Below are 20,209 nucleotides of genomic sequence, written 5' to 3' on the forward strand. Positions count from 1 at the left end.
GACCCCGTCTCGCTCGATATTCGACGACAGTGCGGAGAAGTCAAGTCATGGATACGTATCCTGCAGGAGAAGTTCAGAGGCAAGAGGCTTATCGTCGCCAGAGATAAGCTCGACAACGTCAGAGGAGTGCGCCAGAAATTGCTTTCTTATGAACTCTTTCTCAACAAATACCCTCACTGGCGAGACTCCGTCGTTCTGGTGCAAGTCGCATCCACCACTACTGAACAGCCAGAGCTAGAGGCCTCAGTCTCTGATATTGCGACTCGTATCAACTCTGTACATTCTAACCTTGCCCATCAACCGCTCATTTTCCACAAACAAGACCTCCTTTTTGACCAGTACCTTGCGCTTATCTCTGTCGCGGATGTTTTCATGGTAACCAGCCTGCGCGAAGGCATGAATCTTACCAGCCATGAATTCATCCACTGTCAAGACGGCCTGCTTTCTTCATCGAAACATGGGCCTCTGATTCTTAGTGAATTCACCGGTAGTGCATCCATATTCAACTACCACCCTCTCCTCGTTAACCCTTGGAACTACCAAGAATGCGCCGATGCAATCAATACCGCCCTCGAAATGCCCCCCGAGGCTCGTCTGGCTCAATGGACCCGCCTCAACAACACGGCGAAAGATCATGTAACCACGCGGTGGGTAAACAACTTTACGGATGCTCTTGACCATGCATACCGCCAACACTCTACCCGTGAAACCGTTGCTGTCCCCCGTCTCTCTATCCCCAACCTCTGTGACGCCTACCGTGCATCTACCCGTCGCCTCCTCATCCTAGACTATGAAGGCACTCTAGTCACCTGGGGTCAACCTACCAGCACAGTCCTCACAACTCCTCAGAGGGCCATCGACACTCTCACAGACCTCCTCGAGGACCCCTTTAACACGGTGTATGTAATGTCCTCACGCATGCCCGAAGACATGGAACGTCTCTTTAGCCGCGTACCCGGGCTCGGCCTCATAGCAGAAAACGGGTGCTTCGTACGCCCGCCTCCCATGGCTTCTCCAACCCCCTCTCCGCCAACTACCAGCACGCTAGTCTCTCCGGACTGGATCCGTCTGATCGACATGTCCAAGATGAAGGACTGGAAACAGTCTCTCTCGCCCATGCTACGTTATTTCCAGGAACGTACAGAAGGAAGCTGGATCGAAGAGACGCACGCATCTCTCATCTTCCACTACGAAAGAGCAGAAGACTCCCAGAGCGCAGAACGACATGCCTCCGAATGTGCAAACAACGTCAACGATAGCTGTGGAAATCATGGCCTTAGGGCAATACAGACCGACGGCTGCGTTACTGCCGGGCCTGTGGAACCCAACAAAGGCACTGCCGCCAGTGTGGTATATTCATCGTATATGAGGAGAGAGTCGCGCCGGAGTTCTAGCGCCGGTAGCACAGGTAGCGTGAAGCATGGCATGGCAATAGACTGGAAGAGCGAGACAGATGACATGGACGAGGAGGTACCAGATTTCATTCTTGTCATTGGCGACGGAAGGGACGACGAGCCAGCTTTCAGATGGGCGAACGAACTAGGTGAAGAGAAGAAAGTGAAGCATGTCATGACTGTTACGTTGGGATTGAAGAATACAGAGGCCATGGCCACTTTAACGCAGGGCGTTACCGGTATGCATCACTTTATACCCTATCACGATCTCTCCTGCAAATATCTCAAACTAATATTTTCTTGACAGGAGCATTATCGTGTCTGGGCAAACTAGTTGATATATCGCAACGCAGGGATTCAGCGTCTCTAGCTCAGCAACTGTCTTACATTCCAGCGTCAAGTGGAGAGTGAATTCAAGTTCCGTCAACCGAGCCAGTTCTTATATGTTCCAGCTATGTATTATATGAACACCCTTTCTCCCCAGCGTAGTTACATACATAGTATATAGCTAGCTAATATATCACGGTTAGTTTCACCTAACATTCCGCGACGGTATCTTCTATAACTCTATCATCTTTCTATTTAGCACCCTTATCAAAAATGTAAACAATATATTTCATTTGTAGGCGGTGGTAGCTCTGTTCTCAAGCTCAGTATTATCATTTCTCAGACACAACTTTATAGTACTATTATCATCCATTCACTCGGTCAATTCTTTCCTTTAAACACACCATAACACGTATATAATATTTAGCCCGCTAAGAATATATGTGGAGTTGAAATCAGACGTATCAATTTCTAACAAAACCGTGCCAAGTAGCAGACGACAACAAGCAGGTTATCTACACAGTCTCATTCCCGTACAATCAACGAATTGACATACCTCAGCATTTGCATCAACCAAGGACAAAAGGGGGAGACAACATCAATCCCGAACAAACGAGAGACCCATTGAAATAAACATGGAAGCAGAACAGACGGCCATTAGACGCCTTTGCGCCCGTATGGAGGCAAGTATCGATCACACGCAGCCGTCAAGCATCACAGAGGAAACGCTAGAATACTATCGAACAACACAGTTCCTCAACTTGATCTGGGAGCCAGATGACACCTTAATCACGTTCGAGGAAAAGATGAGCGAAAGCTGGTCCATTGCAAAGGGAGCGTTGGTTGACCGGCTTGCCCTCTGGCACCTCCACTCCCTCATCCCAGATAGATACGATTCAGCACGTACCAAAATTAAAGAAGTGGCCACGATGGAAGAAGGCCTGGAGCATCTTCGGTGCGAAGCCTTGCTATCCTGCCAGATTCTACAAAGAGATGAGAACCGCAGTGTAAAACAACGAGCTGAAAAACGCAGACGCGGACGAGGCGGTCGAAAGCTCAGAGACAATAAGGGCAACAATGGCAAACTTGCATCGAGGGTAGAGAAACCTGGTGACCAAACGCGCGAATTCTCTAGTATCTGCAGCTGGTGCCACGAGAAAGGACATAGACAGAGAGTCTGCCCCATCCTCAAGGACGCCGATAAGAAGGGGATGGTGCTGTGGAATCGACATGGGCAACCTCGTCTTGTTGGCGGTTTCTACCTCGACTTCAACACGCCCAAACACTGTTAGATTCGACTGTTAGATTCGAAGTGCATTCTAGCCTGGTCAATCTGCAGGACATGTTGAATGTGCCAAATATGCCATTATCTACTCTTGCTAAAAGAGCATGCAATCGCTAAGGTGGCGCGCGATATTAAACTCCAATTCAGAAAACAGATACACGCATCAATGATGGATTAACAACTAGACAACCCAAGTTCAAGCATTTAACCAAAGGCTTACGTCCTTTAGGAGGCCAGCTTCTAGAATACAGCAGCAGAATCAATGGTGCTAGATTACCTCTCTTAACTAACTAGCCCCGAGGGTATGCACGTTGAGAATGAAAAATGGACCGGCAGTTGACACTATATTACAACTTCAAGGGCAATTATACGTGAAGGAGCTACAAGGTGAGACAGACAACGAACGCCGAGTTAATATCTCATACATTAATGAGTTTATAGCCTTGATACACTTCGTTTGATTTGCGTCCATGAACACCAACCGATGAGAGACGGTGATAAATATATCAAGTGATATCTCCGTCTTAATACGCTATATTCCACTGTAAACCAGATTAGCATGGTGATGTTGTTTGGTGGGAGAAGCATCTATACCTTGGCTGATATAACGATGGCATGACAATCCCATAATGTACATATATCCCACGGGTACGTGGGTGCTTCTTACATTCATCTGTCCCAGTGGCAGGCTGACATCGCGAGCGTTAATGCATAGAAGATAGTGAGTCATGAGTTTTAATATATACTGTGTAGACGCCAATTGCCGCCGTGTAATCTGTATATCGATGCTCATACTGACCTTTAAATAGATTGACCTAAGTGGATTCGATGACTCTTTACTAGGTGGAAAAGCGTTCCGCGAGATGTGATATATAGAGCGATGCCTAAGATATATAAAGGGGTCAGCTCCTCGCATTCAGTTACTAGTGCTGAATGGTTCCCCTCGCCAGGGATGACAAGTACCCATACATAACCCACCGTGATCAAAAGCCTTGAGCCGGACATATACATTTACATATGCTAAATTATAATGATAGCGAGCACAAGGTAGAGGCTGAGAAATGCACAAGCATGGAGACATGGGACCTTGCCAAGTACGGCTCGATTTTTTGTGAACGCGAGTAGATCTGGTTCCGTCTGGCATCATGTGTATACCACGAATCTATGAAAGCATACGCCAATAAGAATGCAAATATAACGACAGGGATGCCATCTTAGCTTCCTCTGGCTTGATAGCCTTGGCTTCCCTTAGCTTCGCCTTATTTTGGGATCCTCAAAGTTGGCGGGATGGCGTTAAACTACTATGTAAAACCACCGGCTGGGAGGATAAAAAGATGTTGCTGGATCAACTGGAGGCATTCGGATAGAGAACCCGAATGAAGATACTTCAATGCATTTATCACTCGCATATATAATGTCGTGACTAGTTGACATCACTGGTTCAGGGGAAGGACCTCGACGGCTACGTCCAAAGCCTTCCTGGTAATATTATCATACAAAGAGGCTGGCCAGAACCCCCGTTCGACATGGGGTGTCCAACAGTTACTGTCATCTCATCCGTCCTTCGTACCCTGCTATGGCAGCGGACATAATAATGTATGATCAGGCAACAGCATCACATCCATCATCTTCTACCTATCTACCCGCTAATCTACTCACCACCGTCTGATGGATATACGAGGCGTACAAAATACAATGACGGAATTGAGTGATCCTTTGCATGGCCAGGAATTGACAAGCATCCAAGTGCGAGAAACTGTCCACCGCTAGTAGACCTCTACCCTGTGAGTGCAGTGTAGATACAGAGCACTCCTGAGAGAGAAGACATGACTTCATCCCAACTATAACCATTAGAGATACTCCTTAAAGTCCATGATCGTTTCGTTGCCGTTCTTAATTACAATCGCAGTCTCAGCCTGCGATGTCCCAAACACTTCATCAGATAAGCAGATGTTATCAATATCGAGCCGAGGCATTTCGGCGCAACCTCGAGATTCAGCTTTTGGCACATCGAATTTCGTGTAAATCCGCTCCTTTTCTTTGGTTCTCTATTTCATTCATACTTAACCTAGTCTGTCTTTATTCTTCCGTCTTATATCTACTTGGCTGTCATTTCGGAGGAAAGGATAAACATGACGACAGCCAAATCACCGCCGGCAGCGAGCTTCAACGAAGCCATCGCTATTACGCCGCTCTCGTCGCACACGTACTCTGCGAACCTACGATCAGAATGGTGCATTGGCACTGGTAAGCATTTACCTCTTTGCCTGCCAGTATATATCTAATAGAAGCACCGGAAAAGTCCCCCACGGCGGCTATGTGACCTCCATCTTCTACTCGGTTGCCCGCACGCATATGAAAACCACCCATCCAACACGCCACAAAGGCTCCCCCGATCCCATAACGGTATACCTCACCTTCATTCGCAGGACAAACATCGGGCCTGCCCTGTTCACCGTCGTGGACACGAAGCTAGGCTCTCGCACATCGACCCTACACATCACACTCAGCCAGCAGGATCCAGACGGTAACCGCCGTGAAGAAGTAGCAGGATACATCACCGTATCACACATCGCCAGTGAAGAAGGGCCAACACTGAAGACTGCCTTTGCGCCGACTCCCGCGCCTCCAGCCGTCGACTTCAACCAGTTAGCGAGCACCGGACAGAGCGGAGAGTGGAAACGATTTGAGGTAGCCTTTGCTTCCATGAGGAAGGCAAGTCGATTTGTTGAATTCTACGTTCCTTCTGCGCCGGAAGCGGTGAGACGTGGGTTTATCGAGCAGTGGGCTCGGTTTATGCCGTACGGAAAGGCCGAAAGATGGACGGATGAAACCCTTGGATTTCTAGCCGATATGTTTCCCATGATGCTTGAGTCGTTTGACGACAGGCCGTGGGACGAGAGGTCGAAGGAGGAGAAAGATAAAGAGAAGATGAGCAAGAGCCTAAAGGGCAAGTTTTGGTATCCGACCATTCTGTTGAATTTGGATATTAAGAAGACGCTGCCGGCCGAAGGGGTGGAGTGGCTTTATTCTCGGGTGCAGACAAAGAACCTGCATAACGGCAGGATGGACCTGGATGTTATTATCATGGATGAGAAGGGTGAGATCGTTGCTCTAAGTAACCATGTTGCGCTGGTAATCGGAGCAGAGAGGAACTTGAGTGCGAGAAAGGGCAGCGGGAAGCCCAGTGGCGAGAGTAAGATGTGATGCCGTATCATTGTAAAAAGTAGAACCTGGTTTAGATGTAAAACATATATAGATATATAACTCAGTGCTATTTACGACCCTCTTTTCATGCATGAGCCGAATCAAAGCTTCGAATCCTTGACCAGGATGAAGAATCCCACGGCATCAGCACAAACGTACTTCTTCTTCACCCACTCGACCTTCTCCCCGTCAGGCTTGATCGGGTTCTCCTCCTGCACCAACTGCGCTCTCACCCACCACTTCCGGCCCTCATTGCCGATACACCACGTCCTCAACACCGCATGGGCGCCAGCCCTTACCGGCCTCTTGAACCGAACATCCAGTTGCATGGTATACAGCTTGCCAGACTTATCGGGATGGTCAAAGTCGAAACCGGGCAGATGTGCCGCGACACTTATGGCCATCAGCTCGTCAAGTAAAGTAGAGATGACGCCGCCGTGAACTACACCCGGATGCCCATTAAGGTCTGGTTCGGCAAAGTAGATCATGTTGATTGTATCTGCCGGCTGGCTGGAGGGGATCTTGGGCCATTGTGCTGGCGGGGCGGGGAGGGATGGGGCCTTGGATGGGAGGCGTGCGAGCTGATCTGGCTTTCGTTGGAGGGTAAGGAGGTGCGGGATCGTAGTGGGAGTGTTGATTACGGTTGCTATGAAGGCATCTTCGCCTGTCTGTGGCTTTTGTCTTCGGCAGTAGGTTTCGATTGGCTGGTAGGATGGGTTCTTGAGGAGGGTGCTGGTCCACGTATTGGCCTGGAAGGCTGACTCGGTGGCGTCTGGCACGGTGTATGGCCTCGGAACAGCCATCTTGACGATGTTATTTGTTGATTAATTGTTTAGGTAGAGTTGTACTTGGTTGTTGGCGGCTGATGAATAACCGAGTAACTATTAACCATTTTCAACATCGTTTAGAATTGCAGACCAGGAGCGCTTCTTGGCAGTAAATATCTCGGACGTAAAGGGCGACATTAAGACTCGGTACCTTGTGCATTTGCGCCAGCTACAATGGATATCAGCTTGTCCCACTGCATATTCTAGTTGAGCTACGTCCAAAACTCCTCCGGCAACGCATAAGAATGAAAACAAGGAATGAATTGACTGGCAGGTCTCACAGTGCACTCCGTTTATATCAGAGCAGCTCAAGGTAACTCCATACCCGTGTCCACCGCTCCATCTACCCGTAGCTATCGAGAGCTGTCTACCGTGAGACCCGTCACGGTAACGCCTGTTAGCCGCCACAGTTGGATCAAGCTTGATCTTCGATCGGAAAGGCGGCCCATCTTGGCAACTTATACGTCTTGAGCTATCCTCTATCTCCACAGAAACGTAGATGCGCTTTGTCTGTTGGCTTCAAGACTAGAGGAAATGGAAAAAAGCAACATGGATCAGTCTCTGGAGGGTCTCAATCCCAAGGGAGCCCGCAGCCTGCTCACCTTCAAGTAGCCGCTGTTTCCGTCCGAACCGTTCAAGCATCAGCCACAGCCCAGCCAATGGAGCATTGACTGGCCGTGATATGTTTGTTTCTCGCCGGGGGGCGGATGAAGCACAGAGCCAGTCCGGTATGAAATCAATCTATACTATGTGCACCCTTAGCTGTGTCCCCCTTTTCTGCAGGGCCCCACGGCTGTTTGACAGACTATTTCCTCCACCGGAAACGCTAGCCCTGCCCGATGACTGTATTTATCATCATTAGCGGTTTGACGTTGAGTAATTTATCGAGGAAATTGCAAGGACGAGGAAAAAGTGACTTTCGCAACCTGCAAAAATTTGGTCATCGAGAAAGTCACTTTTTTTTAGGCTCGGACGCGCTTTTCCTCTTTGGGCAGTTTGCGACCTTCCTGGTTTTTTTATTCTTGTTTACTTTCTTCTTCTTTTCTCTTCTTCTTCACTTCGTCGCTTCACCGTCTTCGCCGTCTTCACTTATCTCCATCTCGTCCTCTCTGCTCGACTTCTTCTCGTCTTCAGAACTGCAGGTAGGTAAGCGGACACGCTCGACATGATGTGATGCCGGCTGACTTCCAACAGGAAAAGAAGCAGTAGTATAGCTCCACGATGTTGTTCTCTACTCTCGTCACTCTGCCCGTCATCGCGAGCACCGTCTCTGCGCTGGGCTCCAACTACACCGTCCCACCAGACTTCAATCCCGGCCTCGTCTCCCCCGAGGAGAAGAGTACGTTTCTTACCGCATGCAGCCGGGCAACCGACCAATTGGTCGATATATGCTGATATCTCAATAGCAAACTGGTGTGACGCCGAAGCAAACACCTGTAACGATGTCTGCGGTTCTTACAAGGTCAACAGATGCGATCCGGTAAGCTTTCTTCCTACTGCTTGTTTTTACCCCACGAATGCATGCAGGCTGCTGACGAAACAACACAGACGCTCCTAGAGTACTCCTGCGAGTGTCAGAACGGCACCATCCCACAGATGGACCTATACATCAACTCGCTTCCCTGGTTCATCTGCCAGGCTACTTTTGGCCAGTGCATCAAGGCTCATCCCGACGACGCGGATGGCCAGCAGGTCTGCAAGGACAACCAGGACAAGTGCGGCAAGCTGAACGCGACTGCCTCCAACGGTGACGGGTCTCAGACTAGCTCTTCCAGCAGCGAGCCCACCGCCTCTTCCACCAGCAGCCCTTCTGCTACTTCGACCGGTTCTACTCCATCCAAGACCAATGCCGCTGCTGTCATGGTGGCTAAGGATTACTCCCTCGGCATCTTTGCTACTGTCGTCCTGGGTGTCTTTGGTCTGATGTTGTAGAGCTACCTATCCTGAAACTACCCTAATTAATTATCCCCCCCCCTTTTCTCCTTTGTTCTCCCCCCTCCCCAGTTTCTTATACCTGACCCCCCCGGTTCGAGCGATGAACGTGTTTTGCATGTCGGAGATGAGGGTTGGGCACCTTGCGGTTCTTGCAGGGAATTCGGCGATTGATTGGCATTTGGACATCCCGGTTTCACGATCGACGGGCTTCGTCTCGCGCCGAACCTCCAGGACCGTTGTCTGACCTCTTGTTTTCTCCACTTTTTCTCTTGTTCTTTTCCTTGTCTTTTTCTTCATGTTCTCCAACGTCGAGCAGGTTATTCTGACACGATGATGTAGCCTATGTTAATGCCAATGATACCGATACCTATACATACTTACCAACAGTCAATCTCTTACAGTAAAACAATCCAACGCCATCGTACAGCAAAAAACATCACAGAGTAAAAAACAAAAAAGAAAGTGCATCGACCGGGAATCGAACCCGGGGCCCGTCGATGGCAACGACGGATTTTACCACTAAACCATCAATGCTGGCTTGTTGGGGAGGCAAGCCTGACATAGCCCGAAGACCCTCTTACTCATCACATACTCAATGCCAAGACTTCCACACAAGAAAAAAAAGTTGCGTGGAAACTTTATCGATACGTTTTTTCTTCACCATCAAAATATCAAGACTTTATCCCACCAACTGCGGTTGCTTTTTACTTCTGCAGACGAAGTGGCTGATAACCCGCCAGGCTACATATCACAGAGCAGTCAGAGACAAAGAAGGGGAGGAAAAGGGAAAGGAAGAAAAGAGAGCCAGAGAAAAGGGACAGGACAATATACCAGAATGGCTACAAACACCCTGCTGATCGAGGGATCGTTCGACGAACTCGCAGATGAACTCGCCCGCCGCTTCCCTCGATCCGCAAGTCTGTCTCCGCTGCCCAGGCGACTGCCAGTGCTGAAGTGCCGTCTGTCCATGCGGAGATTGCGCCCCTGCTCGAGAAGTTGAGAGAGAAGGAACAGAGCGAGGAGGAGTTGACGGAGGAGCAGACAAAACAGGTCCAGGATGAGCGGGTCGAGGTGCTCAAGAAGATGGTTCTTGCGGCTCCAGTGCTTAATGCCGCTCCAGAAAAGGGTATATACCCCTTCTCCCAGCCTTTTTCTCCGTTTTCAGGGGTATTGTTCAGTGCTAAAAGGGTTATATAGAGATTACTGCGGCGTATAACCTGCTCGTTTACCTGGTCCGTCAGTCGAGCTCTGTCGACATGTTCTTGCCCAAAATCTGCGCGTTCCTGGCCAAACCAATGCCCTCGTCGCCGCTGCATGGCCCTTCCATTGCCCTGTCTATCCTGGCGACCGTCTTCAATACTCTGGACGCCGACGACTCCAGCAGATACCACGTCTTCCTTGCCGTCATGGCTGTTATCAGAAGCACATCCTCCGCCCTCGCCTTTGAGGCACTAAAGTCCCAACTGGCAAACCAATTACCTGGCTGGATCGAATCCTGGGACCTGGACGAAGACGAGACTCAGAAGCTGCACATGTCCATTTCTGACGCTGCCAGGGCCGCCGGTGATGCTGAGCTCTCATACCACCACCTCATCCAGGCACTGCACGCCATCCAGCCATCCGAAGCTGCGTCTAAAGAGGCACGAGAAATGGCCGTCCGTTGCCTTACCACTGCTCTCTCCCTCCCATTCGTCTTCGACTTTACCCCACTAACATCCAGTGATGCCGTCCAAAACGTTCGATCCACAGATGCTTCCCTCTTTGAGCTTCTTGAGATCTTTTCCACCGACAACCTCGACGCCTACGAGGATTTCATAAAGACTACCCCTGTCTCCTCCATCCCTGCCCTAGCATCCGTCAAGACCATCGCGCCCACCAACACCACTTCTACCGCTTCGAGCGAACCGCCATCCGTGGACTCTATTCTACAGACTAAAATGCGTCTTCTTACTCTTGCCAGTCTTGCGGCAAAGGCGCCCTCTCGCTCTCTACCCTACGACGATATCGCCACTGCCCTGCGTATCGATCGAGCTGACGTGGAGAAGTGGGTCATCGACACCATCCGTGCCGGCCTGGTCGAAGGAAAGCTCTCCCAGCTCAAGGGTGAGTTCCTCGTCCACCGCGCTACCTACCGTGTCTTCGGTGAGAGACAGTGGCGTGAAGTCCAGGGCCGTCTCATGGTCTGGAAACAGAGCCTCGAGAACGTTCTCGATGTCATCCGCTCCGAAAAGGAGAAGTTTGCCAAGGAGGCTGCCTCTGCCGCAAGCGCTCCTGCCCAGACATCCGGTGAAGGCGACCGGTTCTCATTCGGAGGTAGAGGAGGCGGCGAGCGAAGGAGAGGAGGACACCAATCGCACCAGCACCAGGCTAGGGATATGGAGTTGGTTGCCGGCGGTGACTAGACCACCTCTCCTGATCTCTCTTTCTCTCATTTTATGTTTACAAAGACTTGAATGTACTGGGCGTTTTTTACGTGTTTTTTTTTGTGTCAACTTCTCTTTTCTTCTACATTAATCACTCTAGGTGGTTTGACCTTCCCTTGACTTCTATGCTTCTTTCTTGCTTTCGAACCGTGAACGTGGAAAGGATTTCAATAGATCAAGCTCGTTGTTTTAATGATTTTGAGCATGAGCATGGATGAGGATGAAAATAAAAGAAGATTCAATCTTGGTCATTTAATCAATCTTTCATCTCAAACTCCAAAATCTTCTATCATAAACTTTGATTAGTCATATATTAGGGCTAAGCCCTCAACACTAATCGCTTAGTAATGTTTTAATATCACATGACTCGCTAACTACATCAGGCTTAGTCTCGCTAATCGCTGCTTTGCGGGATCGCCAAAAATTCGATGTTGGAAAAAGCACACAGAAGAAGACGAAGAACTTGATCGCAGCGCCGTCAACTCACGCCGACTTCGACTTCACGGAATCACCAACACACCGTTCAAGATGACTCACGAATCCGTCTTCTACAGCCGCCCACGAACCTACGGCAAGGGCAGCCGTCAATGGTACGCTCCTAGCACCCATGCACATGGCGAGAAAACGACAGAGAGACATTCTAACAGCTGGATATTGGGATGTGATGCTAACGGAGATGTTCTTTGCAGTCGCGCTTGCGCTCACCAGGCTGGTATCATCCGAAAGTACGGTTTGATGATCTGCCGTCAGTGCTTCCGTGAGAAGGCCCAAGATATCGGTTTCATCAAGGTAAGGACATATAACCGGTCAAGCCGCGAAAGCACAGGAATAAATACTCACATCTATCTTCAACAGTACCGGTAAACAATTCAACCGAGCCGATTTTCTTATTTCTTCTACCCTCCTTCCGTTTGGTTTCTCAATAATTCGACAATCCCGATATATCTTCCTTGAAATCGAATCGAATCGCGCACCTCACACGCTACCCTCATGACTTACAGAACGAATGGAATGGGGGGAAAGGATCAAGTGAAATAGAGATGGGGGTGGATGGACGTGGACGTGTACGGGCATGGACGTGGGAAAGAAATCTTCTTGACCGGACCAAACTGATGCATGTCCTTGTTCTCTGAACTTTTTTTTTAACGCATATCATACCAATAAAAATATGGATACTTGCGGAGTTGACTTTTTTAGAGTGGTGATGAAAATCGAACTGTTTCCCGTGGATGTAGTTCTGCGCTCACGCATGAGTAGCACGGTTTTCTATTACGCATGGATAACCTTGACATCCAAAGGATGTCGTGGGTCTCTGGGATGTCTAATCAATCTATTGGGATGTCTAATCAATCTATCCAGAACGATTCATAAGGAGGCTCAACGCCTGCCGATAGATCTGTGCAGTGAACCTAGTAGAATGCCAGGTTGATAAAGAGTTTGTATAGTGGTAGGCACGTAATATCCAACATCTCAATAAAAGGTCTATAATGCATAATAATGTATATGAAGAACAGAAGGAGGGGAGAAAAATCAACACGCTCTGCTAAACACATTTTTACTTTTTGTTCTAATTGCCCATCAGACGCACGATGCCACGGCCCTCCAGCTCTTGGTGAATTCGAGAAGTGACCTCTTGCTCCGTGCCAACTGCAGAAACGCTCATGACCTTACCCATCTTCTCATAATAATTCACAACCGGCATGCTGGTCTCTTCGAATACACGGAACCGCTTCTTGATTGACTCGATGTTATCGTCGTCGCGGCCGCTGGTCTCTCCGCGCTTTAGCAGACGGCCTAACATGACGTCTTCAGGGCAGGATAGAAACAGCGTCCCTGCAGATAGACAGACTGTTTCCTCAAAGTATATAGCTTGATCCATCTTGCGGGGGAATCCGTCGATAAGGAACCGTGACGTAGGCTCTGCCCTGTTTTCGTTTTTCTGTTTCTCGAGAATGTCGGCCATTGCGTTGGAGAGGAGGGTGACGGTGATTTCCATGGGCACGATAATCCCCTCGCGAATGTTGTGTCGAATCAAATCACCATACTGGCTTCCTTCACGGTCCTGCTCGGCTCTGAGAAGATCACCCGCGGAAAGATGGGAGAAGCCATAGTCCTTGACAAGCTTGGCTGATTGCGTTCCCTTCCCGCTTCCCGGACCTCCAAGCACAAAGATAACGGTGACCTCATCGGCTGAGAATCGTGGGGAGGTGTTGGTTGAAGTAGGTGGCGCAGGGAGTTCGGCCGATGTCTTGGCCTGGGCTGGAGTGCCGGACGTTGGCATGTCACTTGCCGGGTTTGGCATCCTTGGGAGCGCGGGACTTGATCAAGAGTGCGTACACGCCGCTTCCAACTGCGAGAATTGCAAGTATAGGAAGAACCTTTATCTCAGAGTTATTTCGGTTGTGGTTTGGAGGACGCGGGGTAGAGGAGTACGGTCGAACGAAGGGAGATGCTGCTGTTGCAAGGCGGGGTGGTTGACTTCCGCTGGGCGAACGAAGGACCTGACGAGCGGCCAAAGAGCCAGATCTAGAGAGTGAAACTGCGCATGTGAAGGGCATTCCTAGCCAATGTAATCAATTGTCTGTTTAATAGGGACTATATAGGGCCCGCACACTTCCTACCCAACTTTTCTTGTCTATCTCTCTCCTTTTCCCTGATGTTTTGAAGTCGAGATGAAGAAAATACTGACAAGCTGTCCCAAAGCAGACTAGCGGCCTTGGCGGTGACACCAAGGTTTTAAGCGTATTTTTACCTTTTCTTGCTTATTCAAATGTCAAGTCCCGCTAGGCCCAAAAGGGACACAAAGGCCTTACTAAGTAGAACCTTTGGGCATCTGCGCTGAGTGGGTCGCAACAAGGTGGATCACATGATTAGGCATGCAACTCTAACTGCTGACAAACCCTCTTTCGACGTATGGAGAAAGAGGCAAACCTCAGGTTCGGGATATGGGGTCGGGCAAAAGAACCGCTTTAAATGATGTCTGGTTCGCCCGGAACGGCCAATAAAACCACTGTTGGCAACAGCTAAGTGGAACAGCTAGCTATTCTGCACACTATATGTAGAGAACAAATTGACATGTGCTCTCGGAGCATCTCCACCATATATCACCATCCATCTCCGTCCCAAAATCCACTATCCATGGTAGAAAGGATGACAAGACGTGGGAGAAAGGCCGCTTGGCAGATGGACAGATGGCAGGAACACGATCCCCATCCTTATTGATTGACTATACATAGCTGTCCCCCACGAGATACCAGTTGTCCTCGTAATCTGTCGCCTGGTTCGGCTTAGGAACCCGCTCATGGCCGGAAAGTCTGGAGAAGCCTGGAGGTAACCCCTGTCTAGCTGGTCCTTTGAAGCGACCAGTGCGTGTATCCCACATCCTTCATATTACTCTCGCCTCTCCGACGAAGAGGTTTCGCAGGGGGAGGCCAGGCCGTGCAAATGGATTTAAATAGCGAACCACTCGCACCAGGAACCTCGTCCATATTTTTTTCTCTAATCCGACGCCGCCGTTCAAGGTTCACACTGCCATGGAGAAAAGCGATATAGAAGTGTCGGGGTCTAGCGACCATATAGATGGTCCAGTCCAGACCACGCCTAAGAGAGAACTTGAGGATCCAGATGCTCATTTGAGTGAGGAAGAGAGAAAGAAACTCGTAGGTTTCGTGATGTACATGTTCTGGAATAAAAAGACAATCGCTGAGAGATGGTATCGATAGGACAGAGCATTATTGTGGAAGCTCGACCTTAAATTGGTCCCTTGGCTCTCCCTGCTATACCTTGTCAGGTTCGTTTGGGAGAAAGCTTGGTTGCGAACTTGAGCATAAGCTGACGTTTAGACAGCTTCTTAGACCGAACCAATGTCGGAAATGCAAAGCTTGAGGGTCTTCAGAAAGATCTACGCCTCACTGATGGCCAATATGCCGCAGCTTTGACGATATTCTTCGTCTCCTATTCCGTATTTGAGCCATTGACAAACATTCTACTCAAACGACTAAGGCCCAGCATTTTCATTCCAGTTATAATGATAATATGGGTACGTCTGAGCCTATAACTAACATACTGTGAATGTAGCTAACAATTATCCATGGTAGGGTATTTGCATGACCACTATGGGCTTAACTACGAACTTTCCTGGTTTTATGGCAGCTAGATGGTTCCTAGGTTTCAGCGAAGCAGGCCTTTTCCCTGGAGTAGGCTATTTCTTGTCCTGTTGGTATAGACGAACCGAATTTGGTGTTCGCATGGCTATCTTCTTCTCTGCCGCAGCCGTGGCTGGCTCGTTCGGCGGTCTACTTGCTGCAGCGATTGCCAAAATGGATGGTGTGGGGGGCAAAGCTGGCTGGGAATGGATATTTATTCTCGAAGGCCTTGCTACCATTGTCATTGCTGTGGCATCGTTCTGGATGGTGCAGGACTTTCCTGACACCGCAACATTCCTGTCTGAAGACGATCGAAAACGTGTCATTCTTCGGCTCTCAAAGGACAAGCAATCCAGTGCAGGACACGAAGACTTTAAGATGTCATACTTCTGGGCCAGTGTAAAAGACTGGAAGACTTATGTCTCTGCTTTCATATACGCTGGATGCGTTGGTCCGCTCTACGCATTTTCACTCTTTCTTCCAACCATCATTAAAGAATTGGTAAGATTTACCTCTTCTTATTTCCTGTTTATTCTTCTAGTGGTATTAACACTAATTTGCTCTGTTCTAGGGTATTACCTCCAATATTATCTCTAATATTTGCTTCCAACTAATATAGTTACATAGGATATCAATCAACCATGGCGCAGCTACTCTCCGTCCCTCCATATGTTGCCGGTTGTTTTTTGACCATCGTCGTCGGACTCTTTGCTGATCGCACCAAAATGCGTGGGCTATGCAACATCGGCGTATCGCTTATTGGAATTATTGGATTCAGTATGCTTCTTGGGGCCAAGTCCCCCGAGGTACGGTATGCTGGGACATTCCTAGGTGCAATGGGCATCTACCCGTGTATCCCCAATACGATATCATGGGCTAGTAACAATACTGAGGGTAAGTTACCTCATGTTTCATCCCTCTTGCCTATTCTTTTCTGGCTCTAACGATTATATTCAGGAGTGTATAAGCGTGGTGTTAGTCTTGGCTTTATCATTGGCTGGGGAAACCTCAACGGAGTGGTATCCTCCAATATTTATAGAGCAGAAGACGCCCCAGGCTTCTTTCCGGGCCATGGAACGGTATTGGGGTATATGATAGTGTTCCTTCTTGGTGGTAGTATCTTGCAGCATGTTCTCCTGAGAATTGAGAACGGGAAGAGGATCCGAGGCGAGCGGAATGCATGGGCCGAAGGGCAAGATGCCTATGGTATTGAAATGCTGGGAGACAAACGGCCAGACTTTATCTATACACTTTAAATAACAAGTTTAACTTATATATATATATATAGCATCTAACATGTCTCAAGCGGACTAAAATACCGGAACCTTGCAGAGGGCACTGCGTAGTAGGTTGCCTTTGTACGTCTGCAACTTGTTCAACGTTGGGCATTAAGTTGCTTAAGGCAATGGAGCTGACATTTAGTTACCTCTGAGCGAACCAGCGGATAGAAGTATGGCAGTATATGGGCCATGTAGTGTTAACAAACCGGAAACACGCATGAAATAATGGCCTAGATGTTTACAGACGAAACAAACCATCAAACGTTACACCTTAACGCCGCCTAAGTTACTTAAGAATCTTGCGTTAGCAAACGATTTCGGCTCCTCAGCTCCTGCATCTCCACAACCCAACACAAACGCTTCAGCATATTTATGTTGCCAAAAATCGGCAAGATGCACTAAAGCCCACGTTACTGATGCGCCTATGGTGGATATAAACCCGAATTCAAACGAAACTTTCAGACCTGTTACCGCTCTCCCACCTCATACAAACATAATGATAGAAAACACCATTGCAGATCCTATAATAGATGATAAAATAAATGGATGCTACAAGATGGATGGAGGTTGACAATATATTCGTGTTCGAGGGTGGGTTGGAGTACTACATAGTATGTAGCAAGCCAAGCTCCTCCGCCCCCTATTAGGTAACTAAATACTGCATGACACCTGCAGGCATGCATGCTTATAATTTGTTTGACAGCTATTTTTACTAACTTGCCACCAAAAACATAATGTTAGAAGAGTTGAAATTAAGATTGGCGTCGCGGAATTACATCGAGGTTGATGCACCGTTCAATGTTCAATCCTAGTGTGACACCCATGAAATTGGCCTCCAGCCTTGTCCTCAAGCGCAAGAATCAACCCTCCACACCCTTCATAGAGTATCAATTATTGATTCCAGCATAACTAGGCTTGTTTCCCTCACACAAAGAGGGAGTAGATATCGACACTCAATTTCGACCGCAACTTTCGCTTACGTACCCTGAAATCCGTACTTAGCGCTGACAACTTTTCCAACGATAACTTGTTGGATTCACCTCGAGCCAGTTAAAAGCGAAAACGTATTAGTAGATCATATTGGTGAACTTGGATCGCTCCGGCAAGCTTTGGCCCAATGAAAGCTTTAATCTGGGAGTCGCATGTAGGTGCTTCCATCGTTGGACGGGAGAAGGGAACAAATACGGAGTACATTGATACATGTAGTCCCGGTACTCTGGGAAATGAGAATGTCATCAGACAATCACATTGAAATTGACTCAAATTATCATCAACAAAACCTTCAAGAGGAGTTGCATGCATGAAGGTCTCTTCATCAATGTAGTGGCGGAGTGTCGTGCCGAGCCCGTAATTGGGCCTCGCATTCTGGGATATATTTGGGGGGAAAATGTAGTACTCCTAAAATACTTTTATCCTCACCAAGATAACATGTAAAAGAAAGTACTATTAAAGTATTTATAGAAGGCGGGACCGTGCTCCACTATTTTTAGCGCTGTCGAAATAGAGTTAAATGTTAAACCAATTATAGGCCGGTGGAGCATTACTAAAAGTAGATTTCAGCATGCTGATTGGCTGGGTGGATCCCGCGGGCCTAGCCGCAGTGGTCCTAGCGTGTGATGGAGGATGCATCCATCACAGAGTGGAATCACCTGCGCTACTGGCCCATCACAGCGACCACAGCACAATCGACATCCCTTCTGTATCAAAAACCCTATCCTGGCAGTCAATGCTGGCTTGTCATTCGGCCGTCGCCCCAGCCTCGACATCAGCGATGAACCCTGTAACCGCTGGGTGACTGGTCCAGGGCAGCTCACAACAGACCAAACAAAGCAATCCTCTGGTGTTACCAACTGTTGGCTTCACCCCTCGCTCAATTTTCGCAACACCCCGATTGATCCCTGACCGTCACAGTCACAGCCTGCATTTCAGTTTCCTCTTTGTCATGTCTGGTCTATTCTGCAAATCAGCAAGGATGATTGATCTCCTCGTGTTAGGGTCAATGCTGGTATTCATATAGGCTGGTCAGCTACTATTTTGTCCTGCTTTCCTGGTTCCTCTCCTTCTTGAGCCCATTTTTATTAGGTTTACGCCTGAACTCCCTGGCATACAAATACCCGTTACTCTTGAGCGGGCGGTTAACGTCGAGAGTCTACTGGTTGCTTGAAATAGCCCAGACTGCCCACCCTCTCAGGGTCCCTGGACGTGACGGGCGCTAAAGATACAATATCTTCCTCTCATCATCTTTTCTTTTCCATTTTCCCTTTCATCCAACTTTCTCTTGTCCCTTTTGGCCCCCCGCCTATAATCACTGTACGGCAGCGACTGGTTTCGTGCCTATTTCAGAGCAACCCATTCTAAGCGCCCACTTTTGCATCTTGACTGAAGCCTACATCTGTCAGAACAAACTGAGCAACTTTTGGAAGTCTTTACGTCTGCACTGTGCGTCAATCTATACAGTTACATCTTCCTTTGTTCTTCGTTCTTCTAACATACCAAAGCGTAGATCTGTCTGTACGACAACGAAAGGCTAGCTCAAAGGAGAGCTGCTTCCACTGGATAGGAATCCTCCTCTTAAGCATTCGACATCTTCTCTCCAGCTTCACCCACATCTCTCTGGGATGTCTAATCTACATCCCAACGACTATACCGAGGGATCAGAATATTCGTTCTCCCCCGAACCTGTTACGCCAGTCGACATAGTCCAGTCAACTCGCAAACATACAGTTGGATTCGCCGCCCAACCCACCACAATGGAGAATTCGTCTCGCGATCCTCCCTCCGAGTCGCCCTTTGCCGACCCTCCAGAGAAACCGTCAGCCTCAGTTTCAAACAAGCAGCCAACGGTCGCTGATGTAGGTTTCGGCTATGTTTCTGATAATCAGCCGGAGCGAGGTGTTCCCGGTTCTTCAACCACCGCTCCAAATTCACCACTCAAGAGCGCCATGAAAGTGCCTGGGACGCCGGGCCGTTTTGGAAATGCGAACCCACTGAGCCCAACGTTTAGAGAAGAACAGATTCTCGAAATCCATGAAAAAGACGCTGAAGAGGAAAATGCAAAGGACCTGGTATGTTCTTCCATGCACATCCATGCATGACTGCTTGTTAACGCAGTTTATAGAAAATCAAAACACGAGTCCGCCTGTCGAAGATTATGCTCCGTGGTGTCAACTTCTCCTGCAGCTTGATCGTCCTGGCGTTACTTGCTCAGTCATTCATCATTTTCCGCACAACCAGGCATTTGGACTCCAGAAATGGACTGACCCCTTGGGACCCTAACACCAGGCCCTGGCCACAAATTCTCATTCTAGTCATGACCTCCGTCAACATGTTCCTGTCTCTACTCGTGATTTGGAACAATTGTCGTGGAAAGGAACGTCGTGCAGAGA

General features: G+C 48.6%; 11 protein-coding genes and 1 non-coding gene across 12 annotated transcripts in view; 8 read left to right on the forward strand and 4 right to left on the reverse strand.

Annotated features, from left to right (window-relative positions):
• Nucleotides 1-1,805, forward strand: part of MCYG_07339 (trehalose phosphate synthase) — a gene marked incomplete at both ends in the record, with an annotated part of 3,142 nt that extends 1,337 nt beyond the window's left edge. Inside the window, 2 exons of the mRNA XM_002843510.1 lie at nucleotides 67-1,633; nucleotides 1,702-1,805. Coding sequence (XP_002843556.1) covers nucleotides 67-1,633; nucleotides 1,702-1,805 — 1,671 coding nt within the window. The remainder of the gene's footprint in view (nucleotides 1-66; nucleotides 1,634-1,701) is intronic.
• A 551-nt stretch (nucleotides 1,806-2,356) lies between these two features.
• On the forward strand, nucleotides 2,357-3,013 carry MCYG_07340 (uncharacterized protein; the record flags this gene model as incomplete). Its single annotated transcript, XM_002843511.1, has 1 exon — nucleotides 2,357-3,013. One exon carries the CDS (start codon nucleotides 2,357-2,359, stop codon nucleotides 3,011-3,013), a length of 657 nt encoding a protein of 218 aa, XP_002843557.1.
• A 1,628-nt stretch (nucleotides 3,014-4,641) lies between these two features.
• On the reverse strand, nucleotides 4,642-4,982 carry MCYG_07341 (uncharacterized protein; the record flags this gene model as incomplete). Its single annotated transcript, XM_002843512.1, has 2 exons — nucleotides 4,642-4,847; nucleotides 4,895-4,982. The coding sequence occupies 2 exons, from the start codon at nucleotides 4,980-4,982 to the stop codon at nucleotides 4,642-4,644; spliced, it is 294 nt and encodes a 97-aa protein (XP_002843558.1).
• A 156-nt stretch (nucleotides 4,983-5,138) lies between these two features.
• On the forward strand, nucleotides 5,139-6,213 carry MCYG_07342 (conserved hypothetical protein; the record flags this gene model as incomplete). Its single annotated transcript, XM_002843513.1, has 2 exons — nucleotides 5,139-5,253; nucleotides 5,309-6,213. 2 exons carry the CDS (start codon nucleotides 5,139-5,141, stop codon nucleotides 6,211-6,213), a joined length of 1,020 nt encoding a protein of 339 aa, XP_002843559.1.
• Nucleotides 6,214-6,314: 101 nt separating this feature from the next.
• Nucleotides 6,315-7,016, reverse strand: MCYG_07343 (thioesterase family protein; the record flags this gene model as incomplete). The annotated part of the gene is made up of 1 exon (XM_002843514.1): nucleotides 6,315-7,016. The coding sequence occupies one exon, from the start codon at nucleotides 7,014-7,016 to the stop codon at nucleotides 6,315-6,317; it is 702 nt and encodes a 233-aa protein (XP_002843560.1).
• Nucleotides 7,017-8,261: 1,245 nt separating this feature from the next.
• MCYG_07344 (conserved hypothetical protein) lies at nucleotides 8,262-8,972 on the forward strand (the record flags this gene model as incomplete). The annotated part of the gene is made up of 3 exons (XM_002843515.1): nucleotides 8,262-8,379; nucleotides 8,447-8,520; nucleotides 8,589-8,972. 3 exons carry the CDS (start codon nucleotides 8,262-8,264, stop codon nucleotides 8,970-8,972), a joined length of 576 nt encoding a protein of 191 aa, XP_002843561.1.
• A 466-nt stretch (nucleotides 8,973-9,438) lies between these two features.
• Nucleotides 9,439-9,509, reverse strand: MCYG_10571. Its single transcript has one exon. It is a non-coding gene; the product is annotated as a tRNA-Gly (tRNA).
• Nucleotides 9,510-9,810: 301 nt separating this feature from the next.
• Nucleotides 9,811-11,377, forward strand: MCYG_07345 (PCI domain-containing protein; the record flags this gene model as incomplete). The annotated part of the gene is made up of 3 exons (XM_002843516.1): nucleotides 9,811-9,892; nucleotides 9,979-10,142; nucleotides 10,217-11,377. 3 exons carry the CDS (start codon nucleotides 9,811-9,813, stop codon nucleotides 11,375-11,377), a joined length of 1,407 nt encoding a protein of 468 aa, XP_002843562.1.
• A 549-nt stretch (nucleotides 11,378-11,926) lies between these two features.
• MCYG_07346 (40S ribosomal protein S29) lies at nucleotides 11,927-12,511 on the forward strand (the record flags this gene model as incomplete). The annotated part of the gene is made up of 3 exons (XM_002843517.1): nucleotides 11,927-11,988; nucleotides 12,088-12,187; nucleotides 12,437-12,511. 3 exons carry the CDS (start codon nucleotides 11,927-11,929, stop codon nucleotides 12,509-12,511), a joined length of 237 nt encoding a protein of 78 aa, XP_002843563.1.
• Nucleotides 12,512-12,744: 233 nt separating this feature from the next.
• On the reverse strand, nucleotides 12,745-13,700 carry MCYG_07347 (uridylate kinase Ura6; the record flags this gene model as incomplete). The annotated part of the gene is made up of 2 exons (XM_002843518.1): nucleotides 12,745-12,807; nucleotides 12,987-13,700. The coding sequence occupies 2 exons, from the start codon at nucleotides 13,698-13,700 to the stop codon at nucleotides 12,745-12,747; spliced, it is 777 nt and encodes a 258-aa protein (XP_002843564.1).
• A 1,231-nt stretch (nucleotides 13,701-14,931) lies between these two features.
• MCYG_07348 (bodown198) lies at nucleotides 14,932-16,799 on the forward strand (the record flags this gene model as incomplete). The annotated part of the gene is made up of 5 exons (XM_002843519.1): nucleotides 14,932-15,110; nucleotides 15,245-15,437; nucleotides 15,496-16,115; nucleotides 16,163-16,437; nucleotides 16,501-16,799. The coding sequence occupies 5 exons, from the start codon at nucleotides 14,932-14,934 to the stop codon at nucleotides 16,797-16,799; spliced, it is 1,566 nt and encodes a 521-aa protein (XP_002843565.1).
• Nucleotides 16,800-19,441: 2,642 nt separating this feature from the next.
• Nucleotides 19,442-20,209, forward strand: part of MCYG_07349 (conserved hypothetical protein) — a gene marked incomplete at both ends in the record, with an annotated part of 1,658 nt that continues 890 nt past the window's right edge. The window contains 2 exons of the mRNA XM_002843520.1: nucleotides 19,442-19,888; nucleotides 19,942-20,200. Of these exons, the coding sequence (XP_002843566.1) occupies nucleotides 19,442-19,888; nucleotides 19,942-20,200 (706 nt within the window). The remainder of the gene's footprint in view (nucleotides 19,889-19,941; nucleotides 20,201-20,209) is intronic.

The sequence above is a fragment of the Microsporum canis genome, genomic scaffold (assembly GCF_000151145.1).
Source record: "Microsporum canis CBS 113480 supercont1.7 genomic scaffold, whole genome shotgun sequence".
Taxonomy (NCBI): domain Eukaryota; kingdom Fungi; phylum Ascomycota; class Eurotiomycetes; order Onygenales; family Arthrodermataceae; genus Microsporum; species Microsporum canis.